The sequence below is a fragment of the Lemur catta genome, chromosome 2 (assembly GCF_020740605.2).
Source record: "Lemur catta isolate mLemCat1 chromosome 2, mLemCat1.pri, whole genome shotgun sequence".
Lineage (NCBI taxonomy): Eukaryota > Metazoa > Chordata > Mammalia > Primates > Lemuridae > Lemur > Lemur catta.
In genome coordinates this window covers 24,444,761-24,467,789 of record NC_059129.1, presented here as the reverse complement: position 1 = coordinate 24,467,789, position 23,029 = coordinate 24,444,761, and the positions used below count along the sequence as shown (strand labels likewise).

General features: G+C 50.3%; 1 protein-coding gene across 1 annotated transcript; it reads left to right on the top strand.

The window, feature by feature from the left end:
- Nucleotides 1-7,409: 7,409 nt before the first annotated feature.
- On the top strand, nucleotides 7,410-22,094 carry TMEM130 (transmembrane protein 130). The gene is made up of 6 exons (XM_045541329.1): nucleotides 7,410-7,571; nucleotides 15,646-15,812; nucleotides 16,541-16,625; nucleotides 18,057-18,259; nucleotides 20,264-20,376; nucleotides 20,747-22,094. The coding sequence occupies exons 2-6, from the start codon at nucleotides 15,653-15,655 to the stop codon at nucleotides 20,897-20,899; spliced, it is 714 nt and encodes a 237-aa protein (XP_045397285.1). The 5' UTR covers nucleotides 7,410-7,571; nucleotides 15,646-15,652; the 3' UTR covers nucleotides 20,900-22,094.
- The last annotated feature ends 935 nt before the right edge of the window (nucleotides 22,095-23,029 follow it).

Sequence of the window (23,029 nt, the reverse complement as noted above, 5' to 3'; positions counted from 1 at the left end):
AGCAAAGGCACCTGGAGAGCCCCAAGGGGCCCGCAGGCGGCTTGCAGCGCAGCGCGCACCGCTGGGGACGCTGAGTCAGAGCCCGCGGGAGGGGACCTGGGGAGAGGGGGGACGCAGGGAGGGACGAGAACGCGGGGATGGGAGGGGGCGCGGCCGCGGGAAGGGACGCAGGGAGGGGACCGGACGCGGCGCGGCTGACGGGGGTTGGGGTCGCGCGGCGGGCCGTGGGCGGCGGCGGCGGCGGCGCGCAGCGACTGAGCGTCCCGAGACGAGGACGAGCGAGCGCGGCGCCCGCACCTCCCCGCACAGCCCGCGCCGCGCGCCCGGAGGAGCGGCCGCAGCAGCCGCCGAGCTCGAGTCGCGCTCCCTCCGCGTCCGCTCGGCGCTGCTCCGGCTCCCGGCCCCGCCATGGCCCCGGCAGCGTGGTCGCGCTTCGGCGGCGTCCTCTGGCTCGTCCTCCTCCTGCCCTCAGCTCCGGCTAGGGCGGCCGCAGGTAAGGCGCTGGGCCGCCCGGCCGCACCGCAGCCGCAGCCCGGGGACAGGCTCCGGCGGGCGGCCCGCACCGAGGTTGGGCTGCGGAGCTGGCGCCGTGCGCCCTGCGCGCACCGCGCTCCTGGGAGGCTACTGCGGCGCCCCCCGCTCTCCCCGTTCACCCCTCTCCCCAGAAGTCGCCCTGGCACTTGAGAGGGCTCCCGCCCCCCTCGGTTCGGGCTTCCAACCCCGGGTGGGCTCTGCGCTGGACGCGGCGCGGGGGGCCGAAGCTGCGTCCGGATGCCTGGGGACGGGGCGCCCGCTGCGGGAGGGGAGGATGATGCGGAGGCCGGAATGTGCCAGGGTCGGTGGTCTCGTCACAGCCCCCCAGGGTGCACGGACGGGCGGCCCGCGGAGCAGCGTTTTTTGCCTTGGAATGTCGCCTTGTCTGGAGAGGTTTTCCACGCGGTGTGTGTTGGCTTTGGGGAGATGCGATCTTAGAACCCAGGAGGCCAGTCTGCCATTTCCTCTCTGGGAGTGATTTCCAAAATGGACCCCGAGCTGACAGCTGCCTCGGGGCCCAGCCCGCGCCCACCCGGTCGTGGGCAACCCACGGCTCACCGTCGGAAGGCCGGCACCAACATTTCTGCCACGTTTCAGGAACCAAAAGGACCCAGATCAGAGCCATGTCGAGGGACAGGTGGGACGTGGGCCGCTAAGTGGGTTAAATATTATCCAACATTTTTCATCTTCCCCTCTGCGCCCCGCCCCTAAAAGAGTGGTAGAGAGGGGAAGGGATCTAATGCAAATTTGTGGAAGAAAAGCCACAAGGTAAAATAAAAGCTTGCAACAACTCAGGGATGCATTAGAATAATTTTGTGGGAATTGTGCTTGGTCAAGTTCACCTGCTTTCCTCTGGAAAGGGGTCTCGCCCATTAGGTTTATTTGTGTCCAGAAATTATCAATGCAATTATAAATTGCAAAAAAAAAAAAAAAAGTGAATGAATTTTTTGGAAATCGTGTGGTTCCCAGAATGGCCACTTGAACCCTTGATATGGTCAGAATCACAGTGGCTGGGAGTGGGGTTGGGGAACATACCTTCTCTCTCACCCGTGGGGGAAAAATAGAGGCTTCAAAGCCTTTTCCAACCCTTCCTGTGTCTAAGTCAGCCTGCATGGAAGCTTTGTACACCAGGGATTTAGAAGTCACAACTCCATGTACTGGACCATGAATGAATTCCAGGTTGTGTTATCTAGACTGAAGAGGTGCCCTTGGGAAGTGTTTTGGGCAGTGTGCATGTGCTGTGTGAAAGGGCTGGTATAGTCATTTTCTAGAATGTTCAGTGCCCCACATGCTGTGGTGTTGGAAAATGTGCCAGCTCCAAGTGGAAGCCCTGGGGGCCTGGTAGGTGGGTATTTCTTCCATGGGTCAAGCTTTAGGGCAATTGTCCCTTCACTTTTTGCTTTGGCCCCTTCTGGGTCACTTGGAGTACCAGTAGGGTCCCCTAAGCCCCTGCCTTGGCTGCTCTGTACTCCAAGGGCAAGTCACCTGGACTCCCAAACCTGGAAAGACAGTGTGATGAGTAGAGCAGCAGGCCCTGGCCTTGGTTTCTTCAGCCACACTTGGCAAAGGCTTTGTGGTCCGTTTCAGTCCTGCATGCCCTGAGGAGAGGGATGGCGTCACCCAGGCGCTGTGGAACATCTGATTTAAAAAAAATCAGTCTGAGAAAAAGTGCCCTTGGAGCCTCCTTGCAGCTGGGCAGGTGGGGCGCTCCAGAGAGCCGGGCCAGTGTCTTGCAGTGACGTCTGCAGCAGACCCACCCCTCCCTACCGCCGCCCTTCCCCCCTGCCAGCCCCAGCCGCTGCCCTCCTGATTCCATTCCCCTGGCAACGGATCTGCGGATCTGCGTCGGTCGCGCTGACATGCGCCCATCTCACTGCAGATGCTGTTTGGCCATTAGCATTCAGCCGAATGTCCCTGCCACCTGCCAGCCTCACTCTGGCCCACGCTCTCCCGTAGGGTGGGGAGCAGGAGGGGAGGGGGGTTCTGGGAGCCAGAGGGAGAAGGGAAGAGGTTGCCTCTCATCCAAGCACTTCTCTCTGCGCAGCCTGGCCAAATGCTGCCTCCCAGCCCAAGGGAGGGAGAACAGAGCTCAGTCAGGGTGGCAATGACTTACTGGGTGGCCCCAAGCAGCAGCATTAGTGGCCCGTGTGGCCCCGGGTCCCTCAATGTAATATGCGCACAGCATTTGCTTGGAGAAGCTTCTAACCACAGTGCTTGGAATTCTCTCTTTGGGGTTAAGACACTGCAGGTCCCTTTTTCAACGCCAGCATTTCCTCAGAAGTGACCATCTCTTGGTATCTTGACTCAAATGACTTTATACTAAAGAAATGGCCCTGGAAGAAAGAGCCAGAGGAAAAGCTGGAGCTGGAGTCCCCATTGTGGGCAGGTGGTGTTGCTTGGAGGCGAATAGGACATACCTGAGGACAAACTCACCTCCCAATTTCACTGAGAGGCTGAGAGTCCGACAGGTCGCCCATGAAGTCTTTCAGGGCAGGAGCAAGTCCTGTATTTCTGGGTCCCCCCAGCACCTTTGCACACGGGACACCCAGTACCACCTGGGTCCCCTTGCCACACCCTGTTTTCCAGTTGTGACTTGGCAGCGGCAGTACGGAGCCCCTATCATGTGCCAAGCACTGTGTTGGGCACAGGGGAGATGGAGGTGACTCCTGCCCTCAAGGAGTTCCAGGTGCAGTGGGGGAGACAAACCTTCATTCCAACATGGAATTGTGACAACAGTGGGCTCAGGCTGTTGGGAGAGCACTAAGGGGACGAGGGGTACAGCAAAGGCTTCCTGGAAGAGGGTATATCCACGGACAAATAGGTGCAGAGGGCATGCTAGCAGTGCAAAGGCCCTGAGGCAGAAAAGGGTGATTGAGACACTGAATATCTAGTTTCAATTACATTTAAGCAATTAGATTAATTTAAATTGTGGTTCGCTCAGTGCAGGGCTTAGAACTCGGGGAGTAGGTCTATGTCACTGGGCCCTATGAACATCGAGGAGACACTTGCAGCCATGGGAGGGCTGGAGCATGGTTGGGAAGGTGGGTTTGAGTGAAGGGAGCAGGAGGGGCTTGAAGCCCCTTCACCTCTTCCTTCTGTATCACCTCCTCTGCCCAGGTGCACGCTGCAGCCTGCAGGGCTCACCTCCCCTTGTCCCAGCTGCTCTCTGCCATGAAGCCCTGTGGAAATCTCCCCTGAAGAAAGAACCAAATTACAGGAAAAGCATTTCAGGCCCAGATGTGCAGGAGCACTGTTGAAAAGAGTGAAGGGTTGTGTGAATTAAGATATGCCTGCTTGAGGGATTATCATGCACATGTTGAAATTGATATTAGTGAGACCACACACATGCTTTTATGCTTTTAATATTACTATATTGTCATGTGAAAATAAAATAATTCAAAATTGTGTGTGGAGTGTGATTATGACTACTTAAAAATTTTCTATGCATGGAAAAGAGATGGGAGGACAGCAGTCTGATAACAGTTTTTGTCTTTGGGAGGGAGGGTCATAGGATAGTTAATATTCTTTATGCATGTGTATTACTTTTATGATGGAAACAAGCCTTATTTTTAAAATCTTACCTTGTTTATATGATAACACTACGCACCTATCTAAAATAGTTAAAGAATAATGACTCAGGAAAATGTCCAAGCCCAGGCACACCTGTAATCCCAGTACTTTGGGAGAGGAGGTGGAGGTGGAGGTGGGAGGATGGCTCGAGGCTGGGAGTTTGAAATCAGCCTGGGCAACATAGCGAGACCTCCGTCTCTACAAAAAAATAAAAATAAATTAGCTGGGCATGGTGGTGCACTATTGCAGTGCCAGCTAGTTGAGAGGCTGAGGTGGGCAGGAGGATCACTTGAGCCCAGGAATTTGAGGCTGCAGTGAGCTATGATCGCACCACTGTACTCAGGCCTGGCTGACAGAGCAAGATTCTGGCCAGGCGCGGTGGCTCACGCTTGTAATCCTAGCACTCTGGGAGGCCGAGGTGGGAGGATCGCTAGAGCTCAGTAGTTCGAGACCAGCCTGAGCAAGAGTGGAGCCCCTGTCTCTACCTAAAATAGAAAGAAATTATCTGGACAACTAAAAATATACAGAAAAAAATTAGCCGGGCATGGTGGCACATGCCTGTAGTCCCAGCTACTTGGGAGGCTGAGGCAGGAGGATTGCTTGAGCACAGGAGTTTGAGGTTGCTGTGAGCTAGGCTGATGCCATGGCATTCTGGCCTAGGCAACAGAGTGAGACTCTGTCTCAAAAAAAAAAAAAAAAAAGGATTCTGTCCCCTCACAAAAAAAAATAAAATAAAATAAAAGAAAAGAAAAGAAAAAAGAAAATGCCCAAGATACAGAAGTGAAAAAAAAAATGTGATAAATGATCTCAGATTAAAAATATAATTAAAAAACATAAGACATGCCCAAATATGGTAGCAATGGTTGTTGATTATTTTAATATATAATAAGATTTTAATTTTTGTTTTCCACTTTTCTTTGTTTTCAGAATTTTCCAATTAGTCTTACCCTCAATATGGTGGGTGGGGGATGTTATTTTAAAAGCCCCTTCCCTGGCCTCCATTCCTTATGTTCAAGGCCCTATTTTCTGCTAGCGACCTGCAAGAATGCTCCCCAGGTGCCCTGCAAGAGCTGCATCCAAGGCAATGCCGGTCAAACTCCCCGAGGACTCACCCTGGCTGGAATCACAGAGGTCCAGCGTCAGGCCTGTCAGGAACCCTGGAGGTTCTCTAGGGCAGCCCTGTCCAGTAGGGCTTTCTGCTGTCCAGTGTGGTGGCCACTGGACACATGGGGCTATTGAGTACTTAAAATGCAGCTGGTGTGACCGAGAAACTGGTTTTTAAATTTGCTTCATTTTAATGGAAACTTAAATTGCCACATGTGATCAGCGGCTACCATATTGGGTGGTGTGGATCTGGAACCTCTCACTGTATAGACTGAGCTAAGGTCTAAGTCCGGTCAGGCCTCAGCCATCCACATGCTCTGTAAGGCCTTGCTTGGCTGGCATGAAAAAAAAAATACTAATTTGGGGACGCTGTAAAGAGCCTGTGATTTGGAGTCAGTCAGGCCTGGGTTTGAATCCCAGTTTGATGACGGATTAGCTGAGTGACCCTTGGGCAAATCGCTTGATGCCTGAGCCCCAGTTTTTCCACCTGTAAAATAGGATAACAGACGCCAGCCCAGAGATGGCAGTGGGGTTCCCTGCCACACCCCCTCCTGAAACATGGTCTTTGTTTCTGGGCTCCTAGGCCTGTATGAACTCAATCTCACCACTGATGGCCCCAGCACCACAGGAGCAGAGGTGATCATCTCGGCCAGCCTGGTGGCCAAGGACAACGGTAGCTTGGCCCAACCTCCCGATGCCCACCTCTACCGCTTCCACTGGATCCACACCCCGCTGATGCTCACCGGCAAGACAGAGAAGGATCTCAGCTCGACCATCCACGTGGTGGGCAGTGCGCCCGGAGAATTCCCGGTCTCCGTCTGGGTCACTGCTGCCAGCTGCTGGATGTGCCAGCCTGTGGCCAGGGGCTTTGTGGTCCTCCCCATCACAGGTGAGGAGCTTCCCTGTTTGCTAATTTACCTTCAAACCCTCGGTGCAGAGAAAAGCATCCACTAGTAATCTCGTAAATGCAAATTAGGTTCCTGGGCTCCTTCTCCCTAGTCAGGCGAGTTAAAAGGAGTCAGAAAATGGTATTAATAATCCCCACTCTGGCAGGAATTGTGCTGAAATGGACACTTAAAGCACATATTGCTGCTGTGGTGTATAAACTAATACAATCCTTTTGAGAACAGTGGGCCAGTGTGTATTGATGGTTACAGATTATTTTAGTCTTTGACCCAATCATTCACTCAACTGGTTTTCTCTTCCCTCTCCTCCACCTCTCTCTTGCTCTCTCTGTCTCTCTCTCTCTCCCTCTCTCATTCCAAGAGTTTCCTGCTCTCTTACTCTTTTGGAGCTTACAGTCTAATAAAGAATTTATCTTCAGGAAGTGAATCTCCATTTGGATAATGCTTTATGCACTAGGATGTTCATTGCACTGGTGTTTATAATAGCAAAAGAAAACATAAACAAGCTAAGTGTACAACCACTAGGGGACTGGTTAAGTATAATGAAATAATTGAATCAACTCTTAACAGTGACGCTTACAATGAGTTTTAATGTCACGGGTAAATACTCATGCTTGCAAAATTACATATAAAAAAAGCAAAGCACAGAATTGTCTAACCCCGATGAACTGTCTTTAATATATGTATATGTTAAATACACACACAGATACTTTGCAGCACTTCAAAATGTGCACAGTGCTAGTGTTTGAATGATAGGTAGCTTCTTTTTATTGTACTTTTGAGCGTTTTCCAAATGAGCTCTACTGAGCATGTCTGTCTTACTTTCTGCTTTTCTGGTGGAAAAAAAAAAATCAGCATTTAATTTTTGTTTTTTTCTTTTTGGAGAAGGAAACAGGACAGTGGCCTGACCCAGCCCAGCACATTGGGTGTGGAGATGCAATCAGTGGCATTGCTCATTTTTCTAGGTTCACCTAACATTTTATAATATTTCCCAAAAGTTCCTTTCAAAGCCTGTGTATTTCCTTCTGGTCCTGGGCATCTTTTGTGGCAGAAGGTTTGGGGTCCCCGTGAGAGGGGCAGGAGTGAAAACTGTGCACATGTCACACACCATGAGTCCTCAGTGGTGTCCATGTACCGGGGGGCCAACCTGGGTGCCTCTGTGTTGTGGGATCTTTGGGGTCCCCTCACCCCCTCACCCCCCCCAGCTCTGACAGCCAGACGTCTGGGTCGGGGAGTGGTGGCTTTGCCAGCTGCCTGTGAGGTCACTCCCAGGCTCTGCTCTCTCTGTGTCTTCCCAGAGTTCCTGGTGGGGGACCTCCTGGTCACCCAGAACACCTCCCTGCCCTGGCCCAGCTCCTACCTCACCAAGACGGTCCTCAAAGTCTCTTTCCTCCTCCACGACCCAAGCGACTTCTTCAAGACCGCCTCGTTTCTCTACAGCTGGGACTTCGGAGATGGGTATGTCCTGACCCCCTTCACTCCCCAAAGCCATGGCCAGTCCCCTGTCATCCCACGCACCGTGCAGAGCGCTGTGCCCCTCCTTCCCCACCTCCCCTGCTCCAAACATTCCTCTAGCACCTGCTGCCTGCCAGGCCTGGGGTCCCTGGGGACCACTGGTGAATCAGTCGCTGGCCCTGCCTTTGAGTGTCGCAGCCTAGCAGAGGAGGCGTCGGTGCCCAAATCAGCCCTTTAAGGAAGGTCAAGGTAGGTAGGATTTTTCCCCATTTGACTTTAAAGGGCACCGAGCTAGCGATGGAAGAGGCGGGGCAGAACCCGTACGCTCCTCTTTCTAAACAAGCCAGTCTGGAGGAGGCGGCTTGGGAAGAGGGGATCGGGCCCTGAGCCTGGGCAGCCCTTGGACAGACACCCGAGCTCATGAGAGGACGCTCCTGTCCGCAGTGCAGCTCAGTGCAGACCCCTCACCTCGCTCGGCTCCTCTCGGGTCCCTGCAGGGAGTGAGGAGGGGCGCATGTGAAGACCCGGAGCCCACGATGAACTTGGGAAGCCTGAACTTGGGAAGCCGTTTTTGGGCTCCAGGCATCCGCTGTGCTCTCTTCAGGGCTGAGAAACAGTTTGAGTCTTAAGAAAGGCCAAAATTTGGAAGGCAGAAAAATATGGAATGGAGCGGGAAAGAACTGAGAGAGGCCTATTGGGCTAGCACCCCCCCGCCCTTGCTTTAAGGAGAGATGCTTGTCTCTCCTCTTTTCAGAGATCCCCCTCCCCACCCCCACCCCACACTTCCCCTACATGGGTTTCACACGCATGCCCTCCTGTAATCCTCACAGTCACCCTGAGAGGTGTTTACAGTAACATCCACCTCACAGGTAAAGGAATGGGGGTACAGAGCAGGTGAGCCCTCGGGTATCGTCATCCTCTTCTGAAAAATGGGAATAATAATATCTAACTCACGACTTTCAGAAATAGGGCTGCCAGCTGGCAAGTCCACGCTGCAACCACCGCACCCTATGGCTCTCCACCGTGGACGCCAGGAAGTCACCTGGTGTTCTAGCCCAGGGTTCTGTAAAGGCCCATGTGGTCGGTACTTTAGTCCTGAAGAGCCATATGGTCTCTGTCTCAACTGCTCAACTCTGCCATTGGAGCGTGAAAGCAGCCATAGACAATATGTAAAGAAACAAGTGTGGCTGTGTTCCAATAAAACTTTATTTACAAAAACAGGTGGTGGGCCGGATTTGGCCCGTGGGCGGTAGTTTGCCGACTCTTCTCTTAACCGCATGGTGGACAGCACATCCTCCATATTGTTAAGCAGGGCACCCTCTATTCTAAATGTAGGAATAAATCTATTCCATTCTTTCCTTATTTAAATACCTCAATAGCTTAACCGGTTACTTGAATAATGGACACATTTTCTGTGCAATGTGAATTGAAAAAAATAGATTTTACCGTTTTTCTCCTGGGCTACTCTTTTGTGTCTGTTTTCTTCTTTATATAGGATGGGGGAAAAGCAGGCAAGTTTCTCAAATTTCTTATTTTATTATACATAGTAGGCTTTCTACACCTAGACAAGAGATGAAAGCCCCCACTGGCTGCCCTAGACTTACAGTTTTGTTTTGCTTTAAAAACATTTGTGGAAGGGAGAGAAAATATGAGTAGATATATATATTTGCTTAGAAATGTAAAATATAAAGCAAAAATAAAGCAATGCTAGCAATATTCACCTCTGAAAAGTAGAATTTGGGATGGAAGTATTAAAAAGAACAAAAAGGGTTCCTTTGGCTCTAAAAGGTAGATTTAGAGGGAAGATATTACAGACCTGAGCCTTTGGAATATTAAAGCATCGCAATATATAAAGAAGGTCCTATTGGGGAAATTACCCAGAAAGATTGGAAAAAAGAAAAAAAAAATTGTCATAGATTTTAATGTTCCACACTCAGACTTTGATATTTTAAAGAGGACTAAAGTAACAACAGAGGATTTTCATAACATAATTAGTTTTATTGATTAAATATATATATGTATGTAGAACCTTAGGCCTAAAAACAAAATATTCCATGAGGTATTTATAAAAATTTAAAAAAAAATCACATTCTAAAGCTTAAAATGTCAAAAAAAAAAAAAATGCCTAACAGAGAATGTACGAGCTTCATTTTCTGACAAGGCAGACCAGAAATTCATTTAAAAAAAATTTTTTTTTTTATCAAAAACCTAAAGTGCAAAGAGTTTTAGGCCAACTGGGAGGTCAGCCAACTCCAAAGTTGAAGGGCACAGTCCCCAGGGTTGCCCTGACTTCTGGTACCAACTGTGAGAGTTTGGCTACTTCTTCAGTCAGGGGCAGCACAGTCCTGCAAAGCCACCGTCACCTCGGACAGCAATTGCAGCTTTGGTGGGAGGGACTCCCCAGGACCACACTCAGGTTCAGTGATGGGCTGGAAAGCATCACAGAACTCACTGGAAGCCGGTGTATTCACGGTTATGGTTTAGTACAGGGAAAGGATACGGATTAAAATCAGCTCAGGGAACTACCAAAAGCAGAGCTTCCGTGGAGTCAGGACATGCCACATGCCCAGCATCACTGTGTGACAATATGCACAGAGCATTGCCACCCAGGGAAACTCAGCCAAGTCTCTGTGGGGTTTTTATTGAGGCCTGCATCAGTCTGCTCAGCTGCCGTAACAAAATGCCACACACTGGGTGGCTTAAACAAAGGACATTTATCTTCTCACAGTTCTGGAGGCTGGAAATCCAAGATCGGGGTGCCACCAGGGTTGGTTTCTGGGCTCTCTTCCTGGGTTATAGACAGCTAGTTTCTCACTATGTCCTCACAGGGCCTTTCCTCTGCCAGGGCTGAGAGAGGGAGAGAGGTATCTGGTGTCTCCTCATCTTCTTTTAAGGACAACAGTCCTATTGGATTAGGGTCCCACCCTTAGGACTTCATTTAACCTTAATCACCTCTTTAAAGGCCCTGTCTCTAGATACAGTCACAGTGGGGGTTAAGGCTGCAGCACATGAATTTTGAGGGCCCCAATTCAGTGCATAAGAGGGCCCCATTGCATAAGCATGACTGACTGCCCACATGGCCCATCTCAGGCTCCAGGTCCAGTGACGCCATGTGACCCAAAGCCGCTGCTCTCAATCATGTTGTTAGACTATCCAGTGCGACCCAAGCTCCCTCAGGCAGACAAAGATACCCCACCAATTCAACATTTAAAACATGATCCTAAAACAATTTTGGATCAAAAGTAACTTTAAACTGTGATGACATAATATTTAGAAAATAACTGTGAATGGAATATTGTATTTTTTTTGTTGTTTTTTGGAGACAGAGTCTCACTGTGTTGCCTGAGCTAGAGTGAGTGCCGTGGCGTCAGCCTAGCTCACAGCAACCTCAAACTCCTGGGCTCAAGCGATCCTACTGCCTCAGCCTCCCGAGTAGCTGGGACTACAGGCATGCGCCACCATGCCCGGCTAATTTTTTCTATATATTTTTAGTTGTCCAGCTAATTTCTTTCTATTTTTAGTAGAGACGAGGTCTCACTCTTGCTCAGGCTGGCCTCGAACTACTGACCTAGAGCAATTCTCCTGCCTTCACTCCCAGAGTGCTAGGATTACAGGCGTGAGCCACCGTGCCTGGCCAGAATATTGTATTAATACGTTCAAATTTAGAGAATAGTTCCAAAGCTATAACTAGAGTCAAATTCACAGTTTTAAGTGTTTTAGTTATTAAATAAGAATAAAAATAAAATAAATAAAACACTCAAGAAGGAAAAAAAATACCCACATATCAGAAAAAGAATGAAGGAATTAATAAATACAAAAATATGAATTAGAAAATAGAAAAACAGAGGGTGGGTGTGGTGGCTCACGCCTGTAATCCTAGCACTCTGGGAGGCCGAGGCAGGAGGATTGCTTGAGATTGAGTTCAAGACCAGCCTGAGCAAGAGTGAGACCCCATCTCTACTAAAAATAGAAAAATTACCTGGGTGTGGTGCTGCATGCCTGTAGTCCCAGCTACCTGGGAGTCTGAGGCAGGAGGATCGCTTGAACCCAGGAGTTTGAGGTTGCTGTGAGCTAAGTTGATGCCATGGTACTGTAGCCCAGGCAACAGAGTGAGACTCTATCTAAAAAAAAACAAAGAAAATAGACAAACAGAATTGATAAACTCAAAGGTTGTTTTGAGGAGAGGCAGGAGAAATAAAGTGCAAAACCTCAAGCTAGTATTAATTTCTTATGCTAAAATTAATTTCTTAATTTTCTTAGAAGAAAATATACTTCTATACATACACATTAAATATCCTATCAAGGATGAGAACGTAGCAATCACTACAGGTACAGTGATAAGATTTTTTAAATTGTAAGATAATAGGGTACTTTGTATAATTCAAAACTCCATGCTGATGTATTTAAAAATGTCAATGAATTGAATGATTTTCTAGGAAAATGTAAATGACTAGAATTGACTTGGAAGTAGAAAATGTTGCAAATGAATTATCTCTAAGAAAGGGGTCTGAACCAGATGGTTTTGCTGACAAGTTATTTTATGCTTTCAAAGATGCAGTAATTCTGTTGTGATATAAAGTCCTCCAGGGTATAGACCAAGATAGAAAGCTTCTCAATTCATTCTACAAAATTAACATATCTCAAAAAAGAAGACAATATGCCATTTAAATTATAACCTCAAATGTGATGGTTTTGGGTGGAATAACAGCAAATTTAACATAGCACTGCATTAAAATAATAATACACCATAGCCAATGAGAATCAAGCATGTCTAAAATTGTCACCAAAATCCCTTTATCTTCAGAAGAGCAGTTTCCAGGCTCTCGAAAGGGTCTAGCCCAAGAGCAACCTGTCTTTCTAAGCGGTATGTTTCATACTGAAAACAGACGCACATTTTGTTGTCTACTCCATGATGTATCTGTGTTCCTTTTGATCTAAAAATAATGACGATACCTCTGGAAGACGCACTAGGTTTGCCCACAGCCTTTGCGTAACCTAATTTGAGACACATGAAAGTCAGGAGTATCTTAGAATACTAAAAACAATTTACTGTTAGGAACCATGTTGTTTTGGTTCATCATTTTAATAAGTTAAAGGAAAAAGATCCTAGGATCATCCCTAGGATGACCAAAAAAGTGTTAGAATAGGCAGACATGGATGTGCAATGGAATCTCAGTAAACTAGAAAAAGAAATTGCTGGAACCAACAATTAACATTATACGAGTGGTGAAATGTAGAGTGTGGACTCCCTCGCCCTCGGTGAGAAACGGCACCTGTGGGCCAACACTTCAGGGGAATTATTCCATCGAAATCCTGGGGGGAGCCCGTCCCTAGATGCAGGAGTAAGAGAAGGATGCTGTTTATTAGTATTCTTCAACGTCATGATGGAAGTTCTAACTTATTCAGAAAGTCAAGAAGACAAATGAGGGATAAATACCACAAAGCAGACAATTTGCAGAAAAGATTATTTACTTGCAGAAACTTGTGTTATTTACTTGAAGAAACAGCTCTGTCCAGTGGAAACTTGGTTATTCTCTCTCTACCATGTGTGGCTGTTGAACCTTTGCATCTTCGCTGGTATGACTAAGAAATAGAATTTTAAATTTTACTTAATTTATCCTGTCCAGAGTCCTATTGAAAAGACAGAAAGAAAAAAGAAAAAAATAATAAGGAAAAAAAATATATGAAAGAAAAAAAATTTTTACTTAATTTAAAATTAAACAGCCACATGTGGCTGGTAGCTATTTTTGGAGAGTGTAGGTCCAGAGAAGCAGTGGGGGGAAAAATGATAAGACTTTAGGTAGGAAACCAATGGAAGGTATCAATAGCTTTCGTATAGACCAGTAATAAGAAGTTAGAAGGTAAAGAGGGGACTTCTATTAATAACAACAAAACTAGTTTATAAAATAAATATAGGAACATGCTTAACCTGGAAATGGCCAAGATCCTGTGTGAAGAAAACTCCAGAGCTACTGAGAGTTATCAAAGATTTAGGGAATGGATATGACACCACATCGTGCTTGGTGAATCTTAGTATTGTAAGATGTCCATCCCTCCCCAACCCCAGTTATCCTGTAAGTTTAGCACAAATCCAAGAAAAAATTCAAATAGGAATAATTGAATAATTTTTGGAATGGGACAAAGAGTCTAAAGTTCATCCAATTAAGTTTTATATATATATACATATATATGGTTTTTATCGTAATAAAGAACATCCGGATCATCTGTCTCAAACCAGTGGACTGTCTCCATACTTACTAGGGGCATTTCCTTTCAAGTCAAGGACTTTATTCACTATTTCTATTGTAACTGAACATTTTTCTTGACTAGCCAATGAAATAAGAAAAAGAAATATAAATATTAAAAAGGAGGAGACAAAATCATTATATACAGATGACAATACTGTTTACATGGACAGTATAAGAGACTCAACTGAAAAGTCTTAGAACTAAAAAGAGATTTTAGAAATATGTTACAAAACAGTCATAGCTTTTCCATATCATGGCAAAAAGATCTTTTATAATAGATATAAAACATGCAAAAACCAATAATAAACTTAATCTAAAATTGTAGGATCTATGTGAATAAAACCACCAACGATACTGAGAACCTTAAAAAGACTTACAAAATGAAGAGAGAATTTCTCAATATTGTGAGAGGAAGAAAAGTGACCAGAAAAGCAAAAATTATGTTGAACAGGGTTGGGGAAAGGAACTGAAAATGCATTCATACATGTATTTGAAAAGCTACAAACATTTTGCAGCAACAATAGGCAGCTCAACAGAATAGAATAGAAAATGCAGAAACTAACCTAAGTTTATATATACATTCAGAATATGATAACAGTGATATGTCCAGCAAGTAAAGATGGATTATCTAAGAAATGGTACTGGGGCAGTTATATAACTATTTGGGAGAGAAACAACCTGACTCCTAAGAAAAGCAACTTCAAATGGGTTAAGAAATCAAAAACAGTGAACCAGCACTAGATCAAAATGTAGATGATCACCTGCAACTGGATAATCTGACAATGGGGAAAGCATTTCTAAGAATAAAGCAAAGACAGAAAGTTGGAAAAACTTGCTAGATCAGCACCACGAATTAAAAAATTTGAATGTGAAAGAAGTAAATCAAGTCAAAAGATAAAGGCTAAACTGGGAGAATATTTCTGGAAGATATATATGAATTTTAATAAACTTCTTATGTAAAGAGCATTGACCAATCAACATAAAGATTTTCTTGATTGTTATTAGACTTCCTTATGAAGTGAATCGGGTAGTTGGAGGAAAAAAGCATGATGTCACATACCTTATATATTATGTGATGGAGGTATGATTCTCCCTGCTTTACGGATGAGAAAAGTAAGGCTTAGAGTTAAATAGAAAGTCTGGAGCGGAGATTCAAAGCCAGGTGTTGTCTTAGCTCCAAAGTTCATACTTTTCCCCTTCCCATTGTGTTCATGTCTCTAACACGAGGCCTCTACCTGATTTCTGGCTGGGAGGTGGAGTGACGGAGAGAGCCCATGGCTGGGAGTTCTCCCACCTGTAACTTAGAAGCAAAAAGACAACCAGCATCCACTTTACATAAACACAGTGTAGCCTTCTGGCAGGTTCTCCAGGGGTGGCCAGGGGGCCGGTGGGACCCAAACTTTGCAGGTGCTGGCATTGGTGAAGGTACCCAGTGGTTGGCATATCAAAGCCATGGGTGATTCTGACAGTCTGCAGAGCTGAGAACCCTGCCAGCTGCCCCTCTGGAATGTGAAACTGATGGGCTGTCATAGCTGCTTCCTGGAGGACACAGAACCTCTCATCCATATCAGAGCCCCACACGGAGAGGAAAGGAAGGGATGTGGGTCCCTTCCTGCCCTGCCTGGCCTCAGTTTCCTCATCTGGGAAATGGGCCAGCTGACCTTCCGTCAGCTCTAGGGGCTCTGCTGCAATGACAGGTGTGCTCACAGCAGCCAGGAGTGTCACTGTACAGCCACCCGACTCTAACAAATCACACAGATCATTTCTGAGCTACAAGAAGGGGAAAAATCCTGACATCTTCCCCCTTTCTCCTCCTTGTCCCCTTACAGGACCCAGATGGTGACGGAAGACTCTGTGGTCTATTACAACTATTCCATCATCGGAACCTTCACCGTGAAGCTCAAAGTGGTGGCGGAGTGGGAGCAGGCAGAGCCGGACGCCGTGAAGGGCGTTATGCAAAAGACCGGTGACTTCTCCGCCTCGCTGAGGCTGCAGGGTGGGTCCCAGCTGGGCTGCCAAAAGCTGAGTATCCGGCCCCATGGGGAGCCCCGACACGGCTCCTTCCAGGGCGGGGTCACTGTCGCAGATTAGAGTGGCTCGGGCTAGAGGCACACCCTGTCTTCGTGTGCCCTGCCGTCCTCTGAGCAGACTTTGTCATTATCCCCACTATAAAGACGGCACCAAAGGCCACAGTGGCAGAGTGGCATTTGAGCCCAGGGCTGCCTGCTCCCAGAGCCCGAGCCTGTGACCAGCTGTCTACCGGGAGCTGGCCCGTCCTGCTGGTCTTGTTCCCCTGCGACACTGCCTTGCGTCAAGCTCCCCCCATCGGGGTGGATGGCGTCCGTCCACCGCACACGGAGGGCATTTCCAAACCCGTCTCTCTCGAGCTTTGGTGAGAGGGAGGCCTGGGCAGCTTCACATTTCTTGGTTCTTGCTAATGGCGTGGTGCTTCCCCGAGTGGCCCAGATGATGGCTGGGTGGCTGTGGGTGGGACAGTCGCCATTTGCCTGCCTTCTCCAACTTCCTCCCTCTAAGCTGGCTCCAGCACCTACTGCTGAACAGGGGGAGGGCAAGACCCCACAGTGCCCTGGACAGACCTGCAACCCTCGCTTGGGAGAGGAACAGAGGAGAGGACAGGGTGGAGGTTGCACAGCCCCGGCTCCTGGGAGCCTGTGACAGCAGTCCTCAGCCACCAGGTCTAACGGGGCTCTCTCTGCCTTACAGAAACCCTTCGAGGCATCCAAGTCTTGGGGCCCACCCTCATTCAGACCTTCCAAAAGCTGACGGTGACCTTGAACTTCTTGGGCAGGTGAGTGAACCCCCGAGGGCTCTGCTCACATGCTCTGACAGGTGCTCCTCAGCCTGCTGCGTCTCCTCCCAGTCCCCAAGCAAGGGGGGGCCACTCTGCCCCGAGGCTGTGCATGAGGAGAGCATTGTCACAGCCCCATTCTCAAGGTGCCAGGGAGAGAGGACGGGCCCTGTGGGGCTGTCTGCAGCGAGGGTATGGAGGCAAAGGCAGGGGTGGCACCCCTCCTGTAACGAGCCCCCCATGGGCCACGTGGACCTGTTTTCCAGCCCCCTGGCCTTTGCCTACGGGGTTCCTTACCCCAGAGCCCCCTCCCCCTCCTCTCACATGTTCAAACACTCCCGTCCTCCAAGGCCTCCCGAGAGCCTGTCCTGCCCTGCTGCCGGCACAGGGGAGCTGGCACCAGCCGGCAAAAGTTGGCTGAGTGTCTGCTTTGGACCAGGCACTGTTCTAGAAGCTGGAGGGACAAGAGTGGACAAGACAGAGCCTCTGCTTCTAAGGATTCTGTTGGGGGGGCCCACGAGAAATAGAAGTGGATATCCCAGGGGATTCTAAGGGGCTCGCCTGCTGGGGGCCTGGGGCAGGCTCTTGGCCTGAGCAGCATCGGTGAGCGAGGAGACCAGAGGCGCTGGGTGTGTCCTCCCCACATGGGTATCTCCTACGCCCCTGGGGCCACTGGGATGGATAAAGCTGCAGAGGTCAGTGGTCAGGGCCCAGCCCTCGAAGGACTCTCGTCCCCACACAGGGACACATTGGAGCGAGGCAGACCAGGTGGAGGGTGGGCAAACCAAGCCCAGGAAAGAGGACGACGAGCTAACTTAGGGATTGCAGGTGGTTTCTAAAGCTTTTGGGGGCTTTGGAGGCAGGAGCTTAGCGTGTGGAGGATGGGAAGGCATTGGGTTTGGCAGACCTGATTTGTGAGGTGACACAAGCGTGTGGCTTTTACTCGGGGCCTGGGGTTAGGATGGAACTGCATTTTCTGGCTTCTGAGCCTATGCCTGTGGCCTGCACACAGCCTGGAACACCCTCACCCTTTCTCCCCTGTCAAAGGCCCACTTATCCTTTCAGATCCTGCTCAAACGCCACCTCTTCCAGGAAGGCTTCCCAGATTTCCTCCAAAAAACCATGCTCATTATTCCCCTACGCTTCCATAGCATACCGCGTATGCCATCGGAACACTCATGCTGCCGCTGGTCAGCAGTCTGTGCGCCTCTGTTTGCCTCGCTAGCCTGAGATTCCAAGGGGGACTGGGGCTATCTCTTCTGCACCTTTGTGTTCCCTGGTCTGGAATGTGTGACACTGAGGCCAGGACGGCTCAGTGTCCTGTGGTAGAAAGGACACTGATACTAATGCACACCGGCGTTTTTTGGCCTTGGTCTGTGCTCACACTCTTTGTTGAGCCATTTCTGGCAAACTGTCCCCATTTCCCTGCAGCCCCCCGCTGACCGTGTGCTGGCGCCTCAAGCCCGAGTGCCTCCCGCTGGAGGAGGGGGAATGCCACCCCGTGTCCGTGGACAGCACTGAGTACAACCTGACCCACATCTTCAGGGACCCCGGGGACTACTGCTTCAGCATCCGGGCGGAGAATGTCATCAGCAAGACGCATCAGTACCACAGGATCCAGGTGTGGCCGTCCAGTAAGTGCCCCTCGCCTTCTGCTCCAGTGCCACACGGGCAGCACAAAGCTGTCCACCCTGTCACAGCCACCAGCTCCTACCAGCCAACCCTACCAAGGTCCTCAGCACCCAAGCTCACCAGCACCATCAATAACCCTACCGACTCCAGAAACCGCCAACACCACTGCTGGCCAACTGCCAACACCCCCAACCAACTCTGCCAACCCCAACACCAGCACCCATCAATTCTGTCACCACCACCATCAACACCAGCACCACTAACAACAACCAACTCAGCTACCACCATTACCGTACATTCTGCTATTAATAATAACTCTTCCAGCACCGTCATTGTCACTACCAACAACTCAACCAGCATTCCCTCCCAATCGCTTCTGTGACCCCTGCCCCCACCCACTCCTATAAGCCCAAACCACCACCAGCCCCAGTGCCCACCCTGTGGACCAACACCTTTGCTGTCAATGTTGCCTCCCACGTATGCCTGAGACCACACGTGTCCCCAGCATGAACACTCCCACACCAAATGAGCCACCTCCATCCCCCTAACCCTACCTTCTTCACCTCTGTTCCAGCGGTTGCCACCGCGAAAACCAGCATCCCTAACGGTAACTCTGCCCAACTCACAGGGCTGTGCTGAGTGTTCCAGGGAGAAGGAGCTGCTCAGAGAGTCTGAAGTCCAGACCACGTCATTCATAAGGACACCTAACCGTCTCCCCTTGGAGTTTCCTTCTCCAAACCATCATCAGGCCTGGCCGCTGGCTTAGGGGCACAGGATTAGCTGATGGCAGGATTGAGTTCTACACTACATTTCCTTGAGGGACTCTGGGACCCCAGAAAAATGCTTCCTTACATAGAGGAGAAAGTAGGACCCCAGGACCCTAAGGGGTGGTCTTTCAGATGCCCAGCTTGGCCCTACCTTTCGTGCTACAAAAGGGGAAACCAAGACAGGGGGAGGCAGCAAGCCAAACTCAGGCTTTCTGGATCCTGGTCCAGTGCTGTTTCCTGGTGTAGGAGTTCCTTGTGCCCCTGAGCTCATGCCAAACCCTGCCAGCTGCACCTGTCCTCAAGGTGGCCCTGTAGGTGCACCTGATGCTGTCACTGTCCCCTCTAGTCTCCCTCAGCCCCACTCTGAGCTCTTGAGCAGACACCATGCTCCACTCTGGGCCCTGGATGACCTGTGCACATCACTGGGGTCCTTGGGCTCTCAGCACCCCTGGGAACCCCCTGAATTCTGCCGAGAAGACAGCAGTACAGGCCATCAACACTGCCTTTTCCTAGGAAACAGATCCTCATGGCAGAGGGTGAGGGCAGAGTGAGAGGAAACCCACACTTCCTGATCACCTGCCACACGCCAGGCACATCCATATCCCCTCTTCATCTTCACAGCAGCCTTGCAGGTCAGCGTTAGCATCAGGTAGTCTGGTCAGAGCCAGGATTTGAACCCAGCATTGCCCAGCTGCGGACACCGGGCTCCTTCTACTACACAATGCCACTTCCTAGCAACAGGCTCGGTGGGTGAGCCTGGAGTTGCCAGAGGGCAGGAAGCTGCAGTAGAGGTCACAGCATTACTTGGATGTCCTCACAACATGGCGTCCCTTACCCAAAGGACATTACCCAGGAGAGCAAGGAGGAAGCTGTGATGTCTTTTATGGCTTAGGCTTGGGAGTCATGCATCATTGCTCCTGCCATCTGCTGTACCCTAGGAGCTGGTCACTGAGTCTAGCCTACACTCAAGGGGTAGGGAATTTAGCTGCCTCTCTTGGAAGTTACTATTAAGTAACTTATAGATGTATTTTAAAAACACCCACACCCCAATTTATTACATATTTTTTGAAGTCCTGGACTTGCCTGTTGGGGTTGCCTGGTTGGGATGCATGTACATAAGAGAAAAAAAATCACTGGTGGGGGGTGACTGTTCTCTTCCCCATTGTGCTCACCTCCTGAGAACCAGCATTTTTCAGCACCAGCTACCCAGTCCTGTGACTTCACCTCTCTCACTCCCAGGTATCCAGCCGGCTGTCTTTGCCTTTCCATGTGCCACGCTTATCACTGTGATGCTGGCCTTCATCATGTACATGACCCTGCGGAATGCAACTCAGCAAAAGGACATGGTGGAGGTGGGTGCTCAGAAGAGTGGGGGCTGGACCACTGGGCCCTACCTAGGGAGGGTCCTTGGAGAGGGTTTGGGGGCCAGGCCAGGATGCCTGGAGGGGGTCTTGATGTTAGAGCAAGACCCTGGGGCTTGGCGTGATGTGCCCATCCATAGACTGGGAAAAATTATTAAGTTGATATCCCACCTGACTTATCTCCTTCTGTGCTTGTCCCTTGCGTATGTGTGGCGCCAGAAGTGTGTTTCTGTGCACGCTGCTGCCAGGCAGCTGAGCTCGTAAGGCCACCCAGTGGGGATCCCAGTGGGTGGGTAATTGACCCGTGGGGTTTTGTTCACCATAGGTGGCTGATTTTGACTTTTCCCCCATGTCTGACAAGAACCCGGAGCCGCCCTCTGGGGTCAGGTGCTGCTGCCAGATGTGCTGTGGGCCCTTCTTGCTGGAGACTCCATCTGAGTACCTGGAAATTGTCCGAGAAAACCACGGGCTGCTCCCGCCCCTCTACAAATCTGTGAAAACTTACACTGTGTGAGCACCCCACCCCCATCTCAGTGTTAAGTGATTGCCTACTTGGAGCTTCAGGCAGGGTGGTGTGCACCTCTGACCAGGAGGGGTTCACATGCAAGGAGCTATTGGCCCTGGCCAGCCGGCCATCTGTACAGTCTAGCCACTGCCACAAGCCCCTCTGTGTCACAGCCCCAGCCATTCGCCCATCTATACAGTCCAGCCACTGAAGTAAGCCCCTCTCAGTGAGCCCTATCCCAACTCCTGTCCTTAAAGAGGCTCTGGTCAGGACTCTGACACTGGGCATGTTCCCTGTTCTCTCCCAGGTGGGCCTGGCTGCCCCTCGCCCTTTCCTCTCATATGGGCACATCTGCCATCTATGGGGGGTTCATATTTCCCTCCCTCGGGCAGCCCTGCCTATGCCAGAGAGCTCAGAAGCCCACACATGGTTAAGGATCCATAACGGAGGGTCACACACACAGATGGGCATGCTCACAGATGAGCGTGTGTGCTCTCTCTCTCTCTCTCACACACACACACACACACACACACACACACACACACACGTCACATGGGCATCTCACATGATTTACTCTGTATCTGTTAAGTCAGTTGCTGGGCTGCACCCTGAATGAGGACGAAGATCAAATTTGACTTTCTCCACTTGGCCCCAACAGGTCCTGGGCCCGGCCCCTCCCTTTGTGCGTTTTTTCTGCAGCTCTGTCGCCCATTGTAGGGCCACCCTGTTCCCTGCCTGCTTGCTGGGGGCCGCACAGGGACAGGACCAACACTTTGTGAGTGCAGAAACCCTTATGTTAAACTCTCCCTGAGGAAAGAAGGGGTGGAGTCGGGATCCAGTGGGGACTTGGGTCCCTGTCGGTGGAGGAGGGCATTCTCGCCACCCAGCTGCTTCCCAGGTGGCCTTGAGAAGGAAGAAGTGGGCTGGCAGAGCCCGAGCAGGGGACCCAGCCCACGCCCTCCCCTCCGGCCCAGTGGCCCGGGAGAGGCAGAGGCCGTGGAGAGGGCAGGTGACGGCACCAGTGGGGCCAGGGCTGAGGCCCAGGTGCAGGTGTCCAGGTGTGCCAGGAGCAGCCTGAGCCTGCCCGGGGAGGGAAGGGCAAGACGGTGGGGTCGGGGCTCCGTCGCTGTAACCGTTTGCTCCCAGACTGTGCTGAAAGCAGCATTCACACTGTCGTGCGGCTCATTCTCATGAAATACTGCCATTGTCGCTGAATAAAGCTTGTGTGCTCTGAATATAGCAAAGCATAGACCACTGGTGTGGCCAGAGTCTTTGTTTTTACGTGTGGATGTTTGTGTCTTGCAAGCAGCAGGAGCAGCTCTTGGATGTGGCGGGACACCCTGTTTATGTTCTATGGTGGAAAGAACTGAATGGAGCTGATTAGGGTCCCTGCGGGTGGGTCCGGCAGCCCCAAGTGACTCAGACAGGCACCTGGTGGACTCCGGAATCAGAGAGGGAACACGGGCCACCCCCGGGAGCCTGTTGGAAATGCAGACCCGTTGCACTCCCACCTGCCGCACCTGAATCAGCACCTGGGGACGGAGGCAGCCACCTGTTTGCACAAGCCCTCGAGGGTTCTGGTGCGTGGACCTCTGGTCTCTAGCAGGGACGCTCGAGCGTCGATGTGTGGAAGAATTGCTGGAGACCTTGTTAAACAGCGTTTTCATGTAGCAGGTCTGGAGCGGGGCCTGGGATCCTGCATTCCTAACACGTTTCCAGGGACCATGCTTCAAGTGGCAAAGAACTGAGTCTAGACCTTTCCTAAGCTCTTTTTTTTTTTTTTCCTGTAAGAGGTTTGGGACTTTGTCCCAGTTGCCTCTGCTCTGGCGCCATGCCCACCACCCAGCCCACGCAGCGGGTGTGCCCCAAGCTCCAAAGAGCTTGATGTGGATGGGAGTGGGCCCTGCACACGGTGCCCACCCTTCGCCCCACCTGTACCACTTCTAATGAGCAAAGTCACTCGGGGAACATTCCCGACTTCAGCATCATTGGCACGTGGGGCAGATGCAGCCACACCGCACTCCCTCTGCCCCCACGCAGGGGTCAGCTGTGTTAGGGCTCAGGACAGGAAGGAACCTGGGTGTTGCCGGGGACCCTTGTGCCTTGGATAACTGGTTAGGAGATCAAATGAAATCTTGG